The sequence below is a fragment of the Mustela nigripes genome, chromosome 1 (genome assembly GCF_022355385.1).
Source record: "Mustela nigripes isolate SB6536 chromosome 1, MUSNIG.SB6536, whole genome shotgun sequence".
Taxonomy (NCBI): domain Eukaryota; kingdom Metazoa; phylum Chordata; class Mammalia; order Carnivora; family Mustelidae; genus Mustela; species Mustela nigripes.
Window position 1 is genome coordinate 4,185,348 of NC_081557.1, and position 19,516 is coordinate 4,204,863.

At 55.5% G+C, this 19,516-nt stretch overlaps 2 protein-coding genes across 4 annotated transcripts in view; both read left to right on the forward strand.

Annotated features, from left to right (window-relative positions):
- The window catches only part of CPT1A (carnitine palmitoyltransferase 1A), a 49,381-nt gene extending 33,336 nt beyond the window's left edge, over window positions 1–16,045 (forward strand). For all 3 annotated transcript variants that reach the window (XM_059399414.1, XM_059399423.1, XM_059399405.1), the window contains 7 exons: window positions 3,356–3,472; window positions 4,856–5,020; window positions 10,870–11,004; window positions 11,518–11,670; window positions 12,287–12,400; window positions 12,652–12,744; window positions 13,764–16,045. In XM_059399414.1, the coding sequence (XP_059255397.1) occupies window positions 3,356–3,472; window positions 4,856–5,020; window positions 10,870–11,004; window positions 11,518–11,670; window positions 12,287–12,400; window positions 12,652–12,744; window positions 13,764–13,850 (864 nt within the window). In that variant the 3' untranslated portion in view covers window positions 13,851–16,045. The remainder of the gene's footprint in view (window positions 1–3,355; window positions 3,473–4,855; window positions 5,021–10,869; window positions 11,005–11,517; window positions 11,671–12,286; window positions 12,401–12,651; window positions 12,745–13,763) is intronic.
- A 1,290-nt stretch (window positions 16,046–17,335) lies between these two features.
- The window catches only part of TESMIN (testis expressed metallothionein like protein), a 37,689-nt gene continuing 35,508 nt past the window's right edge, over window positions 17,336–19,516 (forward strand). Inside the window, exons 1-2 of the mRNA XM_059399561.1 lie at window positions 17,336–17,368; window positions 17,803–18,363. Coding sequence (XP_059255544.1) covers window positions 17,878–18,363 — 486 coding nt within the window. The 5' untranslated portion in view covers window positions 17,336–17,368; window positions 17,803–17,877. The remainder of the gene's footprint in view (window positions 17,369–17,802; window positions 18,364–19,516) is intronic.

Sequence of the window (19,516 nt, forward strand, 5' to 3'; positions counted from 1 at the left end):
GTGCAGCTGTGACATGAGCATGGCACTGTTGCCAGTCCCGACCCCAGACGACGTTTCATTGTGCGGTACCCGTCTGCTTACAGAAGACTTCGTAACACACATTGGCACTTCGTGTAACATGATTTAGCTAAACCAAAGGCCTTCGTGTCTTCATTTCCTAGAACTAACTTTCCTTAAATAGAAGCACATTTAATGCCGTCTCTGGTGGAACCAAAGTGACGGGATGGTGGCTGGCTCTCGTGCAGGGACTCCAGGGCAGAGCTGAAGCAAAACCATCCCTTCTTTGCTGTGTTCTCGAGACTCTTTCCATGTGCCAGGTATTAGGCCGACTAGAAGCAAGTGCATTAAATCCTGGTTGATAAAAACGCAGCCGCATCATTTAATTCTTAAAATTACCAAGTTATTTAAAAACTGCCAAACCCCTGCCACCTGGTCCCTCTGCCCAGCTTGTTAAAATGTGGTGTTGGATTGGCCCTGCCACTGCTTTAAACTTAAAAAAAAATTCATTTCTCCCTGAAGCGCTGGAACCTTCTTTGCGTTTGGCACGAACCATTGAAGAAGGTTTTGCTTTCTTAACTTACCCTCCTCGGTTCTTGTTTGGAGAAATTTCTGAACTCCAGGATTGTCAACAGTGGACCTGATCCAGAAATTTCTGTATGATCCTGGTTTGATGAAGCTCAAGGTAGTTTTTTGTTAAGCAACAAGGCCCTTTGAAGTCACCCTGAAAGCCCAGCCTGTGCTCTGCAGTCTGCTGCGCTGGCAGGTGGAGCTGGACGACGGGACAGCGGGCCGAGGACCCCACCGTCCTTCATGGGCCGTGGCGCTCACTCGAGGACCGGACATGATGAAATCGTCATGAACTTGTGAAGATATCTTAATGCATGACCGCATTCTTTTCTTTTTTTAATTCCTCTGAAGGCTTTGAATCTCAATCTTTATTTTTAAAATATTTTATCTGTCCATATTTTCCCCAGAGTCACAAATCCTAGGCCATGTCGTGCTGTCTCTTGCAAGGCCTATGCACGTGCTCCCTCCTGTGCCCCGAGCACTCTTTCCCTGGCCCCTGGCCCCATCAGGCCTCAGCTTCACTGCACTCCCCCAAGGCCCCTCTGCCTTCTCCGGGGCCTGGGTTAGGAGCCCCGGATGCCCCCTCCAAAACTTCTCCTGACCGTCTTACCCCTGGCTGGGGTCTGGGCAAAACCTAACCCGCTCTTCCTTCAGCCAAGTGAGGTTCTCTGTGTGGGAAAGAAACAGTGTTACTGAACAGTCTCTCAGATAGTGGTCTGGCCCCAAGACTCGAACATACGATAAAAGCAGTCAAGTCTCAGAAGGGTCTTTGCCGCCGCCCGTCTACTGATGCCAACAAAAGCTTAGCGATCCTTTCAATTGAAACTGCACGAAGACTCAGCCATCTTCGGCCCCTGGACGGAGCAGCCGGACTCCAGAGGGGTCCGTCGACACAGCGGACTGTCCAGACCTGTGACCCCTGTTCCAGGGACGCCCCGAGTAGGGAGCGCGTGACAGCTGGTCTCCGTGAAGGAGACCGCGCTCGAGCCGCGGGCAGTCTGGATGGCACAGGGTGACTTAGCCAGGTGGAGAAACCTGCGTGTTGACAAGGCCATCTTCTATTTTAAGTGCTTTTGGAGGAGAGAAAGGTAAAGAGATTGCGTGGACAGCCCAAGGCAGTCATTCGGGTTCCTGCCAGCAGACGGAATGGCCTGGGCCTCCAGGGGCCAGATGTGGACCCCAGAAGCTCCCCGCAGGGGTGGGAACCGACGCACTCTCTTGTCCCGGAGGCCCGGGAACCGGTCTGCCCATGGTGAGGCGGTCAGGAGCAGATCTGGTCAGAGCTGGACCCTGCTTCCCAACCATATATTTCTAAAGCTAGTTGGGCTCTCTGGGGTCTCAGATGTGGAGCGGCTCAGGCACAAGTAGGCTGGCCCCTTCACTTGCTCAGATCTGCGTGGACGCTGACTACACGCACACACGTGGCCGCCTCCACACACCACCCCCCTGCTAGAGCCCCGACCCCTCACACCCAGCAGTGCCCCCAGCCAGACCTGGGTTGGGGGTTTTGGGGTATGTGTGTGTGTGTGTGTGTGTGTTTGTCTCCCCCACTAGGATGTAAGCTCCCCAAGTGCAGGGATTCCTTTTTTTACAAAATCTTTTTATTACTGTTTATGGAGACAAAATTGACCATAAAATTCATCTTCTTAAAGTACACAATTCTGCTGGGTTTCGGGTATTTACACGGTGGTCACACCACCAACCCCAGCATCTACTTTTTTTTTTTTTTTTTTTTTTAATTTATTTAACAGACAGTGATCACAAGTAGGCAGAGAGGCAGGCAGAGAGGAAGGGGGAAGCAGGCTCCCTGCTGAGCAGAGAGCCCGATGTGGGGCTCGATCCCAGGACCCTGGGATCATGACCTGAGCTGAAGGCAGAGTCTTAACCCCCTGAGCCACCAGGCGCCCCCCGGCATCTACTTTAAGATGTTTCCCCACAAAGGGAACTCCTGCTTCTCTCCGCGCCCCCGCCAGGCAGCCACAGATCTACTTTCTATCTCTTGGGCTGTCTTTTCTGGCCATTGCATGGGCTGTTTCCATGCTCCAACGACTGTAAGCACCGGCCCTGGGAAACGTTCACGCATACGTGTTAGGCGAATGCGTGTTTTCATTTGTCGTGCGTGCACCCTGGAGGAGACTGGGGAGGTCAGATGGCCAGGTTTAACGTCTTGAGGAAAAGCAGAAATTCTGGTCTGTTTTGTTCCCCATCCTCTCACTGGTGCTCAGAGGGTTGCTGGCTCATAGTAGCTGCTCAGTAAATACAACTGAACTCATCAATGTGCGTGTCCTCGCCAGGGGCAAGAGAAGGCCCCAGCTGGGCCCGGAGCCTGGCTCGTGGGGAGTGTGGACTGGGGTGCACGGCTTCCTCCCTGGGTGGCTCGGCCTCCTCATTTTTACGCCGTTGGGAATAATGGGGCCTGCCTTCCGGGCTTTCTGTAAAGATTCGGGGGATGGGGGGTGGCCCCCAGCGGGCACCTGGGACCTGGAAGCGAGCTCTGCATGTGCGGAGTCCTGGCTGAGCTGCTTGGCAGCCCACAAGCCGGGGAGCCTCCTCACGTCCATTTCTCTCCCCTCTGGAATGGAAATAGCTTTCCCGATGGGTGGCTGCGCGGAGGGGGTCGGGTGCATCCGCCGGCACACCCTGGGAGGCGCCCCTGCTGTCTTCATCACATCTCCGTGAAGGACGAGGGTCTGTCTCCCCTGGGGGTCACCTCCAAGATGCTCTATGTAACAAGGTTCACCGGACTCCTCTCCCCTGACCGACGTGTCTGTCTTTTCGTTTGCGACAGTATGTCCTGGCCACGGACTGCTTTCAGCTGGGCTACGCAGAGGACGGGCACTGCAAGGGCGACACCAACCCGAACATTCCGTACCCCACCCGGCTGCAGTGGGACATCCCGGAGGAGGTGAGTCCCAGCGACCTGGGATGGGGATGAACGGAAGCGGCCACAGCCCAGGCCACCACCCCCCCCCGGCGTCCTTGCTGAGTGGGCACCGGCTCAGCTGGAGGCCACACACACAGACTTGTGTCCACACACGGGCCGGAGGGCTGCTCGCCACAGCTCCTACTGCCTCCGGCCCCGGGAAGTGGTTCTGTTTCCCATTCTGGCAAAGATTGTCGGCGAGATTTCCAGCTCCCATTTGGCTGGACAGCGCAGTGAACAAGGAAAAAGCAAAGTCACTTCCTTTGGGGTAGAAATACTCTGAGATCACTAACTTAACTATTTCTGTTTCTCAAAGATTTTCATACAGAGGCCACTCGATAAAAGGAAGCGTTTTGGGGAAGGAAGTTTGGGGCAGTTCTGCCCATCCGATCCACGCAGGCATTCCTGGGGCCCGAGAAACACTTCTCGAAGTAGAAAATGCCACGCGTGAGGCTGCCGTCTCACCAGGCCTTCCGTCCTGCGTCCCCAGGGGCCGGCGTGAGCTCCTCAGAGCAGTGTCACCGCTGCCGAGGTGCAGGGGCTCGGGGTCCTTGTACCTGACCAAGTCGGTCCCCGTGTATTTAAAATGTTTCTGTAGGTTTAACTTTCTCGAGCAGTTTTAGTTTTCCCAGCACAGTGGATCAGGAAGTCCAGAGACATCCCTCCTGCCCACCTCCCCCGACCCAGCACACACACGCCCATCCCTGACACGGGGTCAGTGTCGGCCTAGTGCATTCTTGGCCTTTGCACGGATGTACGACGACCAGTGTCCGCGCACAGCCTCACGCTGAGCGGTTTCACGGCCCAGATGTGGGCACTGCCGTTCCTCCCTGTCCCCCGCCCCCCTGGCACCCAGAGGTCTTGTCACGGTCGCCACAGTTGGCCTCATCCACAGTGTCCCGTTTGTGGAATCCTGTTGAACTTGGCCTCTGCAGACGGCTTCTTTGCCTCGGTCTCGTGCATTTAGGGCTCCTCCCGCGTCCTTCCGTGGCCTGGGAGCTCATCTCCATGGCATGGTCGTACATGGCCCATTCGTTTTTTATAATTGGGAGCTGGGGCGCCACAGTGGATTTCACAAAACTAAACTCTGGACTGTGCGGAATGCCCTGTGGGGGCGTGTGCAGACCAGGAAGCCGCAGTCCCCCACGGGCCTTCCTCCTGCTCGGGTCCCCCCGGCACTCCTGGGCGAGCGGGGGGCCTGTCACTCCCGGACTGCAGCTCCAGGATGACGCTTCCGGGGAGGACCGGGAAGAGGATGGGACGTGTGTCTGTTCAAGCAACAGCTCTGTTGGCTGCGCAGACATCTCGTCTCTGCGAGGTACGCCAGCAGCCCGGGCTCACGTCTCTTTCTCCTTTTTCCTCTAGTGTCAAGAGGTGATTGAGACTTCCCTGAACAGCGCCAGCATTCTGGCAAACGACGTGGATTTCCACTCGTTCCCGTTCCACACCTTTGGTAAAGGGTTGATCAAGAAATGCAAGACCAGCCCGGACGCCTTCGTCCAGCTCGCGCTGCAGCTGGCTCATTACAAGGTACGGGCTGGGGCTCCGTGGTGAGCACGCGGTCTGCGCACCTGCCGGGAGCCGCGGGCCCCGGGGGTGGGGAAGGCCGGACGCCTTGCAGGCGTGGTGGCATGCGGTGAGCAGAACCCCTCTCGGTGGGTGTGGGGGCAGGTCAAGAAAAGACGCAGATGCAGGACAGCAGAAGAGGTAACATTGAAATCAGAGAAACCGGGAGAAGGTAGGCCAGAGTCAGAGTTCCAGCTGACTCTACGGTAGTTGTTCACAAAGACTATCAAGTCACGAAGCTTCCTTTCCCCGAGGGACATACTCACTTAAGTGTGTGCTCGCAGAGCCATCGGGCAGAAAGGGCCGTCGTGGAAGGGGCGCTTTGTCTGAAGGAGCGAGGGACTTACAGACCCAGTAGCCAGATAGAGGAGCTGAATCTTGGAATTAGCAAGCTTGACCTTAAAGACTGCTGAGCACAGAGAGGTACTGCGTTTGGGCAATAAAGGGAGGCGCTGCCTCAAACACAGAGTTTCGTAAGGGGACGCCAGGCTCCACGGTAATACGTGTGCAGATCTCGAAACGATTTTCTGCAGCGACAGAAGTTAGTGAAGCTGACCCGAGACAAGGTAAAAAGCCAGAAGGAGGTCAGTCCCCATGATGAAAGTCAGAAGTCGGAGACCTGCCCAGCAGCGGGACCCTGCTCCGAAGTGGCTTCGTTGCTTGGACGAGCGTAGGGTTCCGGAGGCTCCTGAGAGGGGCAGGCCGCTCGCAACCAGCTTCACCCTGGGCGTGATCCGGAGCTGGATAGAGCCGCCCAGTGGGTGCGATCCGGAGCTGGATAGAGCCGCCCAGTGGGTGCGGAGTGCCTCGGCGGGGGAGGGGGGGACTCGTTAATCCTCAGAGCCCCTGGGGAAGGCCTTGCTGATCTCTGCCTCTCTCAGGAGCAGGAGAACTCCCATGGCTGAGCTTGTATCCAGGCAGGCTGGTTCTGGAGCTCATGTCTTAATTGGAGGGATGGCGAGAAAGAGCTGTAGACCAGTTTTGCTCATGAACAAACGCGCAGAAAACCTAAGTAAGATATTAGCAACGAGAATCCAGCAGTGCAGTGCGGGAAACGTGTAAAAGCAGCAGCTTATGGAGCCAGCGGCCAGGGGTACGGTTTGGTATTAATAAACCTGGAGACAGATTAAACTATTATTTAGATCAGAGAAGAAAAAGGACAGTCCTCTCGACAAATGCTAGAAAGACATTAAAATCTTGGCGTGCATTCCCGATAACGGCTCTAAGTAAGCGGAGCTGTTACCCTAACATGATAAGTAGCGTCACAGATCAGTAGCCGACATGTGGCTTGAAGGGTGAATGGGTGAGTAGCCCCATTAAGGAGAGGATGAGGCTGCCCCCACTCCAGCAGGTCCAGCATCCTCAAAGGCTTTCCCATAAGTACAGTGAGCACAGCTCATGGGATGACTGGGCGGGAGAGGGATCAGTACATCTGGTGGGAATGGAGGCAGCAGAGAAGCTTTCGAGATGAAGGAGTGTGCTCAGGAAGGAGCCCGGTGCAGAATTCTACGAAGGCCAGTATCTTCCTTGTCCAGCGCTTGGCCAAGTAGAAAGTACAACAGGCCAGGGGAATGAGAACCAGGGACAGGAGTCTGGGGTCCAGGCTCACGTTGGTAAAACAGCTGGGACTTTGGGAAGGCAGAGACAGTCTCCAAAAGGAACAAGGCTGTGGTTTTGGCTGGAAAATCTCGACCCCGCAGAGGCGAGTGTGCCCAGTTCACACGTCCAGTGCCGACACAGTCTGAGGTCTGGAGGTGATTTTCTGAAGGGAGCTCGAGCGATTGATTTTCAAGTTCATTTAGGAGGTGTGACATCTGAGAATAACCAGTAACATTCTGAAAAATAAAAGTAACGAGGTGGACATTGTTTCTTTTAACATGTAGAAATCGGAAGAGTTTAGGAATGAGTAAGGTGTCTTCCTGGGCACTTCTCTGGGATAGGTGCAGGATTTAACCGAGTCAGCAGAGGGTAGTGGTTCACGAGAGCAGAAAACTACAAGTTGTCGGGGAATGTACGTGGAAAATTTAGTCTTGCTAGGAAGCCCATAAATGCAGCGTAAGTAAGACTGCATGTTTGTGATTTGCAAAGGCCTTTCAAGTCCGTGCTTGTACTGGGGCAGTTTAGAGAGGGAAGCGTGCGTGCGGCAGGCTCTTCCAGCGTGAGGCTCTTCCAGAGGGAAACGTGTGTGACCCTGACCTGGCAAACTCTTCCTGGAGAACCGTACTCTCTAAGGCCCGGTTCGCAGAGATGAGCTGAAACAGGCCCCTCAGTAAAAAAGTTTGAATCCGTCAAAAAGGTTATCAGTGTGAAATGTTAGATTATCGTATTTTTGTACAACGGACGATTGTGTGTCCGTTAAATGTGTCTGTGGTGTGTTTTGTGAACACACTTGGCCATCGGCATCATGTGAAAGTTTTATTTCTTTACCATGGTGATCTGCAGACTGTGGCCCACGGCCCCCTTCCCGGCCTCCACCTGTTTTCACGTGGCCCTTGAGCTAAGAATGCTGTTGTATTGTTAATAATTGAAAAAAAAAACCCCAAAAACAAAAAACAGAAGAATGCTGTCTCGTACATCTGTATATCACATGTCATTTCAGTGTTCACAGAGGCCGTTTGCTTAGTGTTCAGTCAGACGAATGGTCCACGGGTGTTTCGAGTGGACTGAGCAGATGCCACGTACAACGAATGAAAAATATAAGGCAGATCTTTCCATGCAGAGGTTCTTATGTGCAGGCCCTGTAGAGGACCAGCTGTGTTAGGGACACGACTCTGTGGAGCTGTGGTTCTGACCCTTCCTGGCTCAGCTCAGAGCTGCAGAGCCTTCCCTTGGCTCTGTGTAAATGCAGATGTCCTGTGTGTCCTGGGGGGAGGTCTCCGTTCCAGGCTTCTGACCCTTCGCTGTGCCCTGGACCCTGCAGGAAGTTTGGGAAAGCCTTGGGGATCCCATCTCAGCATAATGTGTATAAAGCATGAAAGGAACTACGTGGGGTTACGGAGATAATCAGTTAATAAAAATGCACACCAGAATATTAAATGTAAATTTGTAGCACAGTGAGTGTAATTATGCACTAAACTTGGGGTGGCAGAGCAAATGACTACTGTAATTTTGAAGTCGTGATAAGCATAGATGGTATTTTGGGACATCTGCAGCAACCATAATTTGTTGTGCAAATAGCTATGATTTTCTCTTCAAAGTCACTGCACTGTTGGTAATTACTGTGGTTTGTTGGCTGTGCTTCTACATGCTGTATTTCAGTTTGAGGTTAGTAGAAATTAAAATGTATCTATTTTTCCCTTCCGAGTTAACATGTTCCAAAGGTTAGTGACTGTTGGTCTGATCCCTGTCTGCCCCTCCAAACTCCTCTCATAACACACCTGGTCTCATTCACTCAGCTTTGGCCACACTGGCCTTTTCGCTGTGCTCAGATACGTCCAGCTCTTTTCTACCTCAGGACCTTTGCACTTGTTCTCCGCCAGTAGTTGCTGTGTCCCAGATTGAGGTGTGGTTGGTTAGGTCTCTGCTCAAGGCCCCCATCTCCTATTTAAAAGGGCTCCTGCCCCCTCGCTCTTCTGTCACCCTGCCTTGTTCCTGTTTGATGCCCCTGTCACTGTGTAATATCCTGTATCCCCACTTCTTCTGTTAGAACCTTTGCCCCTTGAGGGCAGAAACATGATCGGTCCCCAGTGCCAGGAATGTGCTAGCCACAGAGGGGTCGATAGGCATTGGTAAATAAGCCACGACCAATTGAGTGAAGACACTTGGTAGAGGTCTTAATTTTAGTCCACAGCCATTCGCTTCCTGCTTTTGGGTCATGTTTGTTTTTCATTTAGAAGCTAGAGGTGAAAAACTCCCCCAGGTACCATCAGCCTGAACCCCGAGCCCCGGGGCAGCCATCCCCGGGTGTGACAGGTTTGTGTTCTCACACCATGCATGTCCGTATCCCCACCGACCGTGTCTTTTGATCCAGCTCGTTAGACACTGGAGGTGATCTCCGGATGGCGGCTGGTTGCAGCAGGTGGAGTGGGGCTGCTTGGCTCTCGGGGGGCCGAGCACCCTAACATGCAGTGCATTTGCCGAGAGGTTTCCAGACGATCGTTTACAAACCGTGGGTATCCTGCATGACCGTGCTGACCGCTGACACAAAGTTTGGTGTTGGAGAGTGGACCTCGCATAAACCAGTGCATCCGAGATCCCAAGCTAACGTTTACGGAATGCCTAAATGCCAGACTCCTCCTTCTTCCTGTAGCTCCTCCTCTCCCCTCCCTCCCGCCTTGTCACGAGCCCCTGTGACTCCTCCCAGGCATATTTGATGACCGACCTGGGCCCTTGCTTACCTGCTCTGTTCTTAGTCTTACTCTGCTTAGAGCAGAATGGGGAGGTAGAGCCCCTCTTGGAGCCCACTCCAGGCAAAAGGAATGACTGGTGTGTGGAAGAAGTGCGGTGAGTTGGCGGCTCCTGCGCCTGGTGTCGGGGCAGCGTGGAGGCTCCCTCGGGGGCACCGCAGGTGGACGGCAGGGAGCGGCGGCTGGTCGCAGACCTCCTGGCCTGTGTTCCTCACCCCGTGGCCTGCTCGCCTCGTCACTTTACAGGCAGGACTGGGGGAGGGACAGAGCCCCGAAGGCCACTCACAGGCATGGCCCGCTCGCCAGGGACTTCAGCCTTGACTCTGGCGCTGGGTTTTGCTTCACGGTGTCCGCTGGTGGCAGGGTGTCCTCTGTCTCCTTGGGGTCAGTGGGGCCCGGACGCCGAGAGGCACTGTCCACAGGAACGACTGGGGTCCACAGACTGCCGTGGCCACTTTCCCGTCCAGACGGGGAACCTGGCATCTCGGGGTCGGCCTGGCGGCCAGGGGCGTCTGCAGGTGTTGCCTCTCACAGCGCATGCACGGGACGCCGTGTGCTTCTCGGACCCTGTCCTGCTCCTCCTGCTGCTTCTCCCTGGAGCCCCCGCTGACCTGTCACCTGCAGGGTCTCAGCTTCAGGTGCTGCCTCTTCTGTCCTCCTGTCCCCCTTCTAGTCAGTCCCTAGACCCTACGGGGCCGCTGCCTGTCTGGTTCCCCACCCCTCACTGGGCATGGACTGCTCTGCCCCGTACCCAAGAGGCTGGAGTGGCTGGATTCAGACTGATTTCTCCACTTCAAAATACCGAGCTCTGGCTCGGGCAGCCCCCTCTGTGCCCCTCCATGCCGGTTCCCCACGCCTTCTCTCTGGCTTCTCTCCAGCTCCCGGCCCCTCCCCGCTTCTCCAGCCTCAGCAGGCCAAGCCGCCTTCTTGGTTCAGCGGGAATACGAGAGCATTCCAAAGAGACCTCCTGACCGCTCCCCCCATGGCTACCCCTTCTGTTTCATTTCCCTTCCTGTCCAGTGGGGCAGCTGGCCACCGGCCCTCCTGCCGGGGGACACTGCTCCTGACCTGTCTCTCCTCTCCCAGGCCATCCTCATTGTCATCCAAATACCGTGGAACATTTCCTGCCAACACCTTGTGTCTTTTAATAATTTCCAACTGTTGCATGGCCATCTCCTTGTCATGTCTTCCTTCCATAAGTGTGTCTGCACTCAGATAGGTGTGTGAAGCTCAGGAAATTGTGCCGTGGCATCTGTTGCATCTGGAAATGGACCCTGGGCTACCCAGAAACTGACCCCCCACCCCCGGGCCTTTCCAAAGCTAATGACGTCTCCATCTGCCTGCTGCACAACCCCGTGTGAAGACTGATAATGACTAAAAGCTAAAGCTGACCATAACCCATCCCATCTTGTGCGTTAGAGTCCATCAGCGGGCCGTGCCTTGTATTAAAGTATTTTTCCTCTACAGGACATGGGCAAATTCTGCCTCACATACGAGGCCTCCATGACCCGGCTCTTCCGAGAGGGGAGGACAGAGACCGTGCGTTCCTGTACCATGGAGTCATGCAACTTCGTGCTCGCCATGGTGGACCCCACCCAGACGGTAAGGAGGCGCCAGGCCGCGGAGACCTCGCGCATGCCTTCTCCGGGGGCGTCGTATTCAGCTTCTCTCCCTGCTGCCTTTCAGGGGAGCTGAACGTGGTCAGGACACGTGCAGAGAGGTTAGCGTTAATCCCATGGACTCCCTAGGAGTCTAGAACCTCACAGAGCACAGGGAGGCACGGGAGTTGGTGCAGTGGGACAATCCAAGGAGCTGGGGTCTGGGTGAGAAGCCTGGAACCGTGCCATAGAACCTTCTACTTGGGGTCAGCGGAGCCCGCTGCCCATACCCACGATGCCCGCACAGGCTGGGGGCTCTGGGTTTCCCTCGGGTGGCCCCATCGGCAGCATGAATCTGGGGAGGGGGCAGCCCCTCAGGGGGGCTTCCGCTCTGGCACGTCCCTCCCGCTTGCTTTAATGGTGTCATTGGACCCCTGTGGAGAAGGGCCCCTCACGTGCGTGTCAGAGCCTGTGGGGTCCGTCCTGCATGGCATGACTGTCCCGCCCCTTTACTCAGGTTGAGCAGAGGCTCAAGTTGTTCAAGATCGCCTCCGAGAAGCACCAGCATCTGTACCGCCTGGCAATGACTGGCTCCGGGATCGACCGCCACCTCTTCTGTCTTTACGTGGTGTCCAAATACCTGGCCGTGGAGTCCCCTTTCCTGAAGGAGGTCAGTTGCCACGGTCGGCGGCAGCTCTTCCGGCTCGCTGGCTAAGCCGGGACGAAGTCGGGGCCTCGCCAAATGGGTCCTGGGGCTCCGCTGTCATCACCGTGTCCCATCCGAGCTGTGGCCTTAGTGCCGCCTCCCTTCAGCCTCTGGGGAACGCCGTGCGTCACACATACCCTCCCGACCTCCAGCTCGGACCATAGTAAGGTGCACGCTGGTGACTAGGACATGAGGAGCCGAGTATTTATCAGTCTTGTTTTTAATACAGTTTATTTACTTTTAAAGGTGTGAAATTTAACTTATAATAATGCTGTGTTGATCAAGCAGCTTGAAAAAATTCCTGAAAATTAGCTTCAGCCCAGCACGGTCCCCTTCCTGAGTCTTAGTTCGTATGTCTGCCCCCTTTGGGGGGTGTCAGCCCCCCTGGTCCAGATGCCCTCTCTGCACACGGACTGGCCTGAGTCAGCAAGAGGCCTTCCGGGACGCAGACCTCCTGCGTCTGAGCTACCCGAGTCCCGGCGAGACTTTCCCTGTCGCCCCCCGGGGCTGCTGTGCAGGGACAGAAGAGGTTGGTGCGGGGAAGGGTGTCATTAGAGAATGTCCGTGTTTGACGCCGCAGGTCTTATCTGAGCCGTGGAGGTTATCGACCAGCCAGACTCCGCAGCAGCAGGTGGAGCTGTTTGATTTGGAGAAGAACCCGGAGTACGTGTCCAGCGGAGGGGGCTTCGGGCCGGTAAGTGTCTGAGGGTAGGTGGGCACGGAGCTGCGTGCCCGGGGACCGGCCGTGCCCGCCCGCCTCCGCTTGGGGTCTTCCTGGACCCTGAGCACTCCCTGGTACCTTGTGGGTCCCTCCCTGCCCCACCAGGAATTCTGCAGATGATTAGTGCAGGGGCTTTTGCTGTCTTGTATGTGGAATGTGAGACAGTCCTGTTTCCTCATCGGCTCCTTCCCCGAGGTTAAACATCGGCTTACCTGGTCCTGTAGGTCGCTGACGATGGTTATGGCGTGTCCTACATCCTCGTGGGAGAGAACCTCATCAATTTCCACATATCTTCCAAGTTCTCCAGCCCCGAGACCGTAAGTACAGAACCAAGTTGCCTTTCCTAAAGGCATATTTTTGCCATTTTCTTTTTAACTTGACAGACATGTTCTTCCTGAATTTGACAGGAAGTAGCAGATTAACAACATGCTTTTTTACTCGGTTTGGACATTTTGAGAGAAAAGAATTTTTAAACTCTTTCACCTAATTTTATTTTATTATTATTATTTTTAAGATTTTATTTGAGAGAGAATGAGCGAGGCCATGTGCATGCATGAATGGAGAGACAGCGGGAGAGGGGGAAGCAGGCTCCCCACTGAGCGGAGAGCCGGACGTGGGGCTCGATCCCAGGACCCTGAGATCATGACCTGAGCTGAAGGCTGACACTTAACCACCGAGACACCCAGGCGCCCCTTTTTAATTTTAAAGAAATGATCTTCTTTGGTTGCAAATATTTCTTTGCCTATAGTGCTGGCTTTAAATCCTACTCTGGGAGTGCTCGCGTGACTCTGACCCTAATATCAGAGGGTAGATGGAGGTCAGCGTGCGTGTATGAAGGAAGACGAGTACAAGATGATGGTGGGGGGGCCTGGGGGGCTCAGTTGGTGAAGCGGCTGCCTTCTGCTCGGGTCATGACCCTGGGCTCCCGGGATCGGGTCCCACACCGGGCTCCCTGCTCGGTGCGGAACTTGCTTCTTCCTGCGTCCGTCCCCCTGCTTGAGCTCGCTCTCACTTGCTGTCTCTCTCTCTCAAGTAAATTAATGAAATCTTTAAAAAATAATAATAATAAGATGAAGCAGGGTCTGCGGTGTTCTGTGGGAGTGGAACGTGTGACCTCCTTCCCAGCGTGGCACACTGAATCCTAGTTTCTTTTCTGCCTTTCCGCATGGCGGATCCCCTGAGAGCACGGCCAAGTTCGCCGCTAGCAGAGAGGATTGGAATTCATTTATTTGTCGCGCTTTGTGTAACGCGTTGTCCCCCGAGTCAGGTTCAAGGCCCCAGTGTAGGGATTTCAACATTGTAACGTGCGTTTTTGTTTTTTGTCTTTGCGCGGAAGGACTCGCATCGCTTTGGGAAGCACCTGAGACGGGCGATGACGGACATCATCGGTTTGTTTGGGTTGGGCGCCAACTCCAAAAAGTAACTCCATTAGAGCCGCCGCGAAGCAGAACGAGCTCAGCCGCCAAAACCAAATGAAGAGTAGCTGTCCGATCCCGAGTGTAGCTCCGGATGCAGAATTGCCCCACGAAACTCAGTTTTCCTTCCGCCAAGGGTTTGGTGTTTTCCTTCTTATAGAACAGCAGGTCTCCACCACGTGAAGTCTGACTCCACTACTTCCTGGCAGGTCCCGACTTTGGGGATCTTTTCATCAAGTGTCCCTCTGCCCCCCGCCCCCAAAAAGCGTTTGCATCTGCCTGTGGTGACTGAGGGATGAGATTGTGGTTGAGCTATTGAAGGGACTGGTGGGCTTGTGACTTCATGCATTGGGAGCGCAAATGGCACGTTTCCTCGGTGGGGAGGGGGGCGACCGGGCACCTGGTACTCATGGGCGTTTACTCCTACCGGAGCTCGTTTTGTTCAGAGAGGAACGCGTTCGAGTTTTGGAGATGTTAACCGTTTGTAGCTGATGCGCGTGTAATGCACTAACGGAAACACTGTGCTTCTGGAAATAGCTCTTGTCACTGTGGGTTGCTCCGTCACCGTCCGTCATCTGGTAGCCCGTATTGGCCTCTCCGTGTTGGAAGCATGCCCTCCACCTCATCTCTACTTTTACTGACCGCGCGAGTCTTCAAAACCCAGTGCCTTAAAAGTGGAAGGCCCAGAGCGAGAGGGAGACCGCGGGAAAGATATCCTGGGTCGGGTCGGTCTTCAGGTGGGAATTGTGTCTTACTATTCTCAACTGAAACCCTAAGTGTTTCCTGTGGTTTCCCTGCCCCTAGAAAGACCAGTTCCCTCCTGTGGGCCGCTGGGCTGGATGCCCCCGCATCAGACGGCCTTCCTTGCATCATTAAGCAATGAAAGAAAGGGTGTGTGTGTGTGTGTGTGTGTGTGTGTGTGTGTGAGAAAGAGAGAGAGAGAGAGAAATGGGGAGCAAGAGATGTCACGATCAAGTGTGATGTGTCTGGAGAAGAAAGCGTGAGCTGGGCCTCTGGGTAGCTGCTCACCCAAGCTGACAACAAAGGCAGGGCGTGACATTTACCACTGACAAAGGAACAAAGCTTGAGAGACAGGAAGAATAACCTCGAAATGGTCAGGAGAGTGTAGGGCCAGTAGGCCCCAGGAGTGCTTTCCAGTCCCAGCTGGCAAGAGACAGAACCACTGTCCTTTCCAGGGGAGATGGAGGGCGATAGAGACCCGTAGGCCGCGTCATCTCCGTGACAGACGGAAGTGTCGCGGGTGCTGGGTCTGACACAGCCTGCACTTCCGGTGGGCGTGCCTTCATCTGGAAGCGTCCGATCGACCAAAAAGCAATTATGCACTGAGTCGTCTCCAGGATTTAATGTAAAAAATAAAGGATCATGGAATGGGAAAGCTCCACGGCCATAACGACCAGCTTAGCTGTCCATTTTTAAAACTGTATTTATTTTTCTGACCACTTTGTTCTGGTGGGGCTTGCCTCTGTAAGAGCCGTGCCCTGCCAGGATACGATGACCAGGCTGGACTGTCGGAGGAGACGGGCGCTCGCTACAGGGCGAATGCGTGTTTTGTTTATGTATATGTGATGTCAAAATTCCACCTAAATGGGCCAAAGATTTTTTTTTCCTCTTAAAAGCAAAAATGAAAACACACACAAAAAAGCTAAAATGAAGACCAACATCTACAGTAACAAGCCCTACCCCCTCCTTCCTTCATGGTTCATAGTGAAGGAGGTGTGGGGGGCAATCACCCACTCTGCCTCCCCCCGGGGTAGGCAGGCGTGGCTTCCAGTCAAAGCTGGCATCCGTCGCCATCAGAGCCACCCCAACCCTGCAATACTGACCACTGACCTTAGCATTCCCATGTGAATTCCAGTGTCACCGTGTAGCACTCAAACACATTTGGGCTCGTCTCTCAGGTTTAAATATTTCAAATGTAATTAATTGTTGTTAACCAGTGCAGTTATCAATGCAATTTTATATTTCGTAAAGGAAGGAAGAGTGGTTTTTATTGTACATGTTGAAAGGAGGAGGGAAGAGTATTATGTATTTAATTTAATGTGGAATAAGCCATAGTCTTAAAGGAGCTGTGGTTTGAATTTGTTATCTTGGACTGTCCATTACATGTAAATACAGATGCTCTTTTGGATGTAAATCTGAGAACTGCGGTATGAATGTTATCATTAATAAAACATTAATCCCAGCCTTTGGTCCTGGCTCTTTTGTAATATGAATAAGGAGGTTATAAGTCAGGGCTGGAAGTCCAGGAGCTGGAGACCTTTGGAGAGAGACCACAGGAGGCCCAGCCTGGGCAGGGTGGACCTCACAAGACTCACTGACCTGGCTGAGAAGGGCAGCTGCCGAGATGGGCTGTGGGTTTCCACTCTGTGTTTATGCATTCTCTCCCTGCTCCCACGCCCGGAACAGTGTCCGACACGTAGTAGGTTCTCAAGTATCTGCTAAGTGGGTGCGTGAATTCCGTTTTCTCGGTAGTCTTTGGAGCACTTACTGTGTGCTAAGCTCTGCTAGGTACAGCGGGGACCCCACGAGGTTCTGGCTGTGGTGGAGCTCAAATCCGGTGGGAGGAGGAGGACAGAACCAAGACAGCCGTTCTGAGGATCTCCAGTGTCCCAAGGCAGATGAGAGGATCACGTGTGGGCCGAGGTAGCTGGCCTCGAGGGGCGGCTGATTTGAGGGGAGGCCTCAGTCACGACACAGCTGGCGTCAGCTGATCCTGGCTGGAAGAGCATTTTGGAGTGTCCCAGAGGTCCTGAGCCACCGAGTCTGGCTAGGTTGTGACTCGCCCAGGTGAGGTGGCTGCGCCTCCCATGGCATGGGAGCTGCCGCTTGAAAATGCGGGAATGCTGAGAGTCTTCCCGGGTGATGTTCTTGCTCCGGCTGCTCAAGCTGGTCAGACGTTTTTTCCTGAGGGCCCTTCAGTGTGTGTGGGCTGCCTGCAGTTCGGGGAGCCCAAACTGCTCGCTCCGCCCTGCCCTGAACTCAACGGACTTCAACCCTGATGAGACTGTTTCAGCCATAAGCTTAAAGGCCGTCTACGCGCGCATCTGTAGGCGAGGCCCTGCGAGGGCTGGGGTGATCACAGCTGACTGCAGTGTCCCCCTTGGCCGGCAGCACGACGGGGGACGGCCTGTTTCTTAAGGGAACTTCGGCTCTATCTGTAATGTTTAAATATTCCGCTATAGAGTTTATGAGCCAATGAAAGAAAAACATTATTCTAATTTTCATCGGAAGAAGCCAGGCTGGTCTGGGGGCCTCAGTTGCCCCATGTGACGCTGGAGCAGAAGACCCTGGGAGCGTCCTTCCTGGACCTTCTCCCCGCCGCAGCCCGCCCCCGCCCGGGTCACCTGGCTCTCCTCGAGCCCCGCCCCCGCCCCGCCCCAGACCGGCCCCGCCCACCGCCGCCCCGCCCCTAACCGCCAACGGCCGCGGGCACGTGAGGGGCCGCCTCGCTCCGCCCCCTGCTCCGCCTCCTGGCTCTGCGCTCCGGCAGCCGCGGCGGCCGCAGGTGTGTGCCCCTGAGGAGGCCTGACCCCGCGTCCGTCCGGCCGCCGTCGGGTGTCCCCGCGGTCTCCGGGCGCGGCCGAGGGATCTGCAGGCGGGGAGGGGGACAGTGGGTCCCCCGGTCGGACCCTCGGGAGTGGAGGGACCCCCGCCCCGGCACGCCCTCAGGAATGGAGGGACCCCCGCCCCGGTCAGGCCCTCGAGGGCAGCGGGACCCCCCCTCCCTCCCCGGGTCAGCCCCTCGGGAAGGGAGGGACCCCGGCCCCGGGAGACCCTCGGGAGTGGAGGGACACGCCCCCCGCCCCCCCCCCGGCTCGGGGACCCCCCGTGGAGCGCGGGGCGGGGCCGGGGCGGGGCGGGGGCGGGGCGGGGCCGGGGCGGGGCCGGGGCGGGGCCGGGGCGGGGCCGTGCCCGCCTCACCTGGCCGCGTCCTTGCAGGTGCTCGGCTCTGGGCCGGAATCCGCGTGGCGAGGGGTGCGTGGCGATGCCCGGCCCGAGGTCCCCTCAGCGGACATGGAAGAGGCGCCCCTGCTCGGAGGGATGTCCGGTCCCGAGGAGGAGATGGTGACCGACCTTTTCAGTGCAGAGAGTCCGTTCGTTTCGGAGAACCTTGCCCTGAAAACCCCGGTGGTGGTGAAGCACGAGGAGGACGAGTTCCACGTGTTTAAAGACGCGTATCTGAGCTCCGCGGACCCCAAGGAGCCCCTCCTGCACGCGTTCAACCCCCCGCTTCACGTGGACTGTGACAGCCAAGTGAAAGTGGAGCTCGCGGTGGACGGCAGCGACGCCGAGGAGATGCTCCCGGAGTACCCGAGTCTCCCCGAGCTCAGCCCCCTGGAGGACGCCGCGCTGCCGGTGGTGGCCCCGCAGCCGCAGCCGCAGGCCTACAACGTGCACTTCCTGTCCTCGCTGCTGGCCTCGCACCGGAGTCCTGCTGTCGTGCCCCTGGGCGCCTGGGCCAGGGAAGGAGGTGCCCACCCGGGGGTCCGGGTGATTCCAGTAAGATCCATGTGGGAGACAGGCGCCGGACCTCGGTCACCCGGTGCGGAGCAGAGACGTGAGACCGCTGGCCCGGGCCAAGATTTCCCTCACAAGCCTTTTCCCGGGGTCAGTAGCATCCTGGGTTGGAGTCTCTCATTCCAACTGCGCACCTCCCTTTGGAAGCCCCCTGCGCCCACCCAGCCAGGCCATTCTCCCTGCAGGAGAATTAGATCCTGGGGGGCTGACAGCAGAAGAGGGAAAGAGCAAGGAAGTGTGTGGCCCTCGCCTGTTGCTATCACTGGCTTTAGGAGAGTCCCCCGCCCCCTTTATGTTAGAATCGCTAATGTACTGGGGGGGGGGGGGATGCAGTGTGATTGTTTTCACATAGTCCTGAAATCAAGACGCGGGAGCTTCTCGCTGGTAGTTAGGGCGTGTTCCTCCAGCATAAGCAACATAACTCAGTCTCCATAAATTCCTGCTGATTCTGGACTAACGGCCCTCTTCTGCTGTCGCCACTGGTGATTTTTCTGCTTTGTTCTTGCCGGAATGAAACAAATCAATTTTTAAAGGAAACGGGATCCCAAGGAAATGGGTACTGGCCCAAGAGGATCGAGTTTGAAAAGCTAGAGCACTCAGCCCTTAAATCACTGTAGTAAGTTGTTAAGCATCTGAGGAGCAGTTTGGAGCTGGTATTGGGATGAGGGTGGCCTGACTTCGTGTGTCAGGAGTCATAGCTCCAGAGCTTGGATTTCTGACTTTCTGGTTTCCCTTCGGCGCAGCTGCTGCTCCTTAGTGTAAAGGAAAGATGGGGAGGAGAGGCTGAGCCTCCACCGCCCTCTCGCTTACACGCGGGAGCCCTAGAGCTCACCCGGTCCTACCAGCCATCACCCGCAGTAGAGGTCTTCCTTGACTCTTCTTCGGATGGCTTGCAGTGTCAGCCACTCCATTTGGCTTCCAGGCCAGACTGGGGTTCCTGGCACCTTTTGCCTGTTGGGCGTCTTAGGACGACTGCTTTACAAAGTGGACTCAGTGAGAATTCACCAGAACAGGAACAGAACTGGCTCGTCTCAAAATCATAACATTCTCTCTCTCAATCTCTTTTAAGATTTTATTTATTTATTTGAGAGATCAGGTAAAAACATGAGAAGGTAGGAGGTCAGAGGGAGGAGCA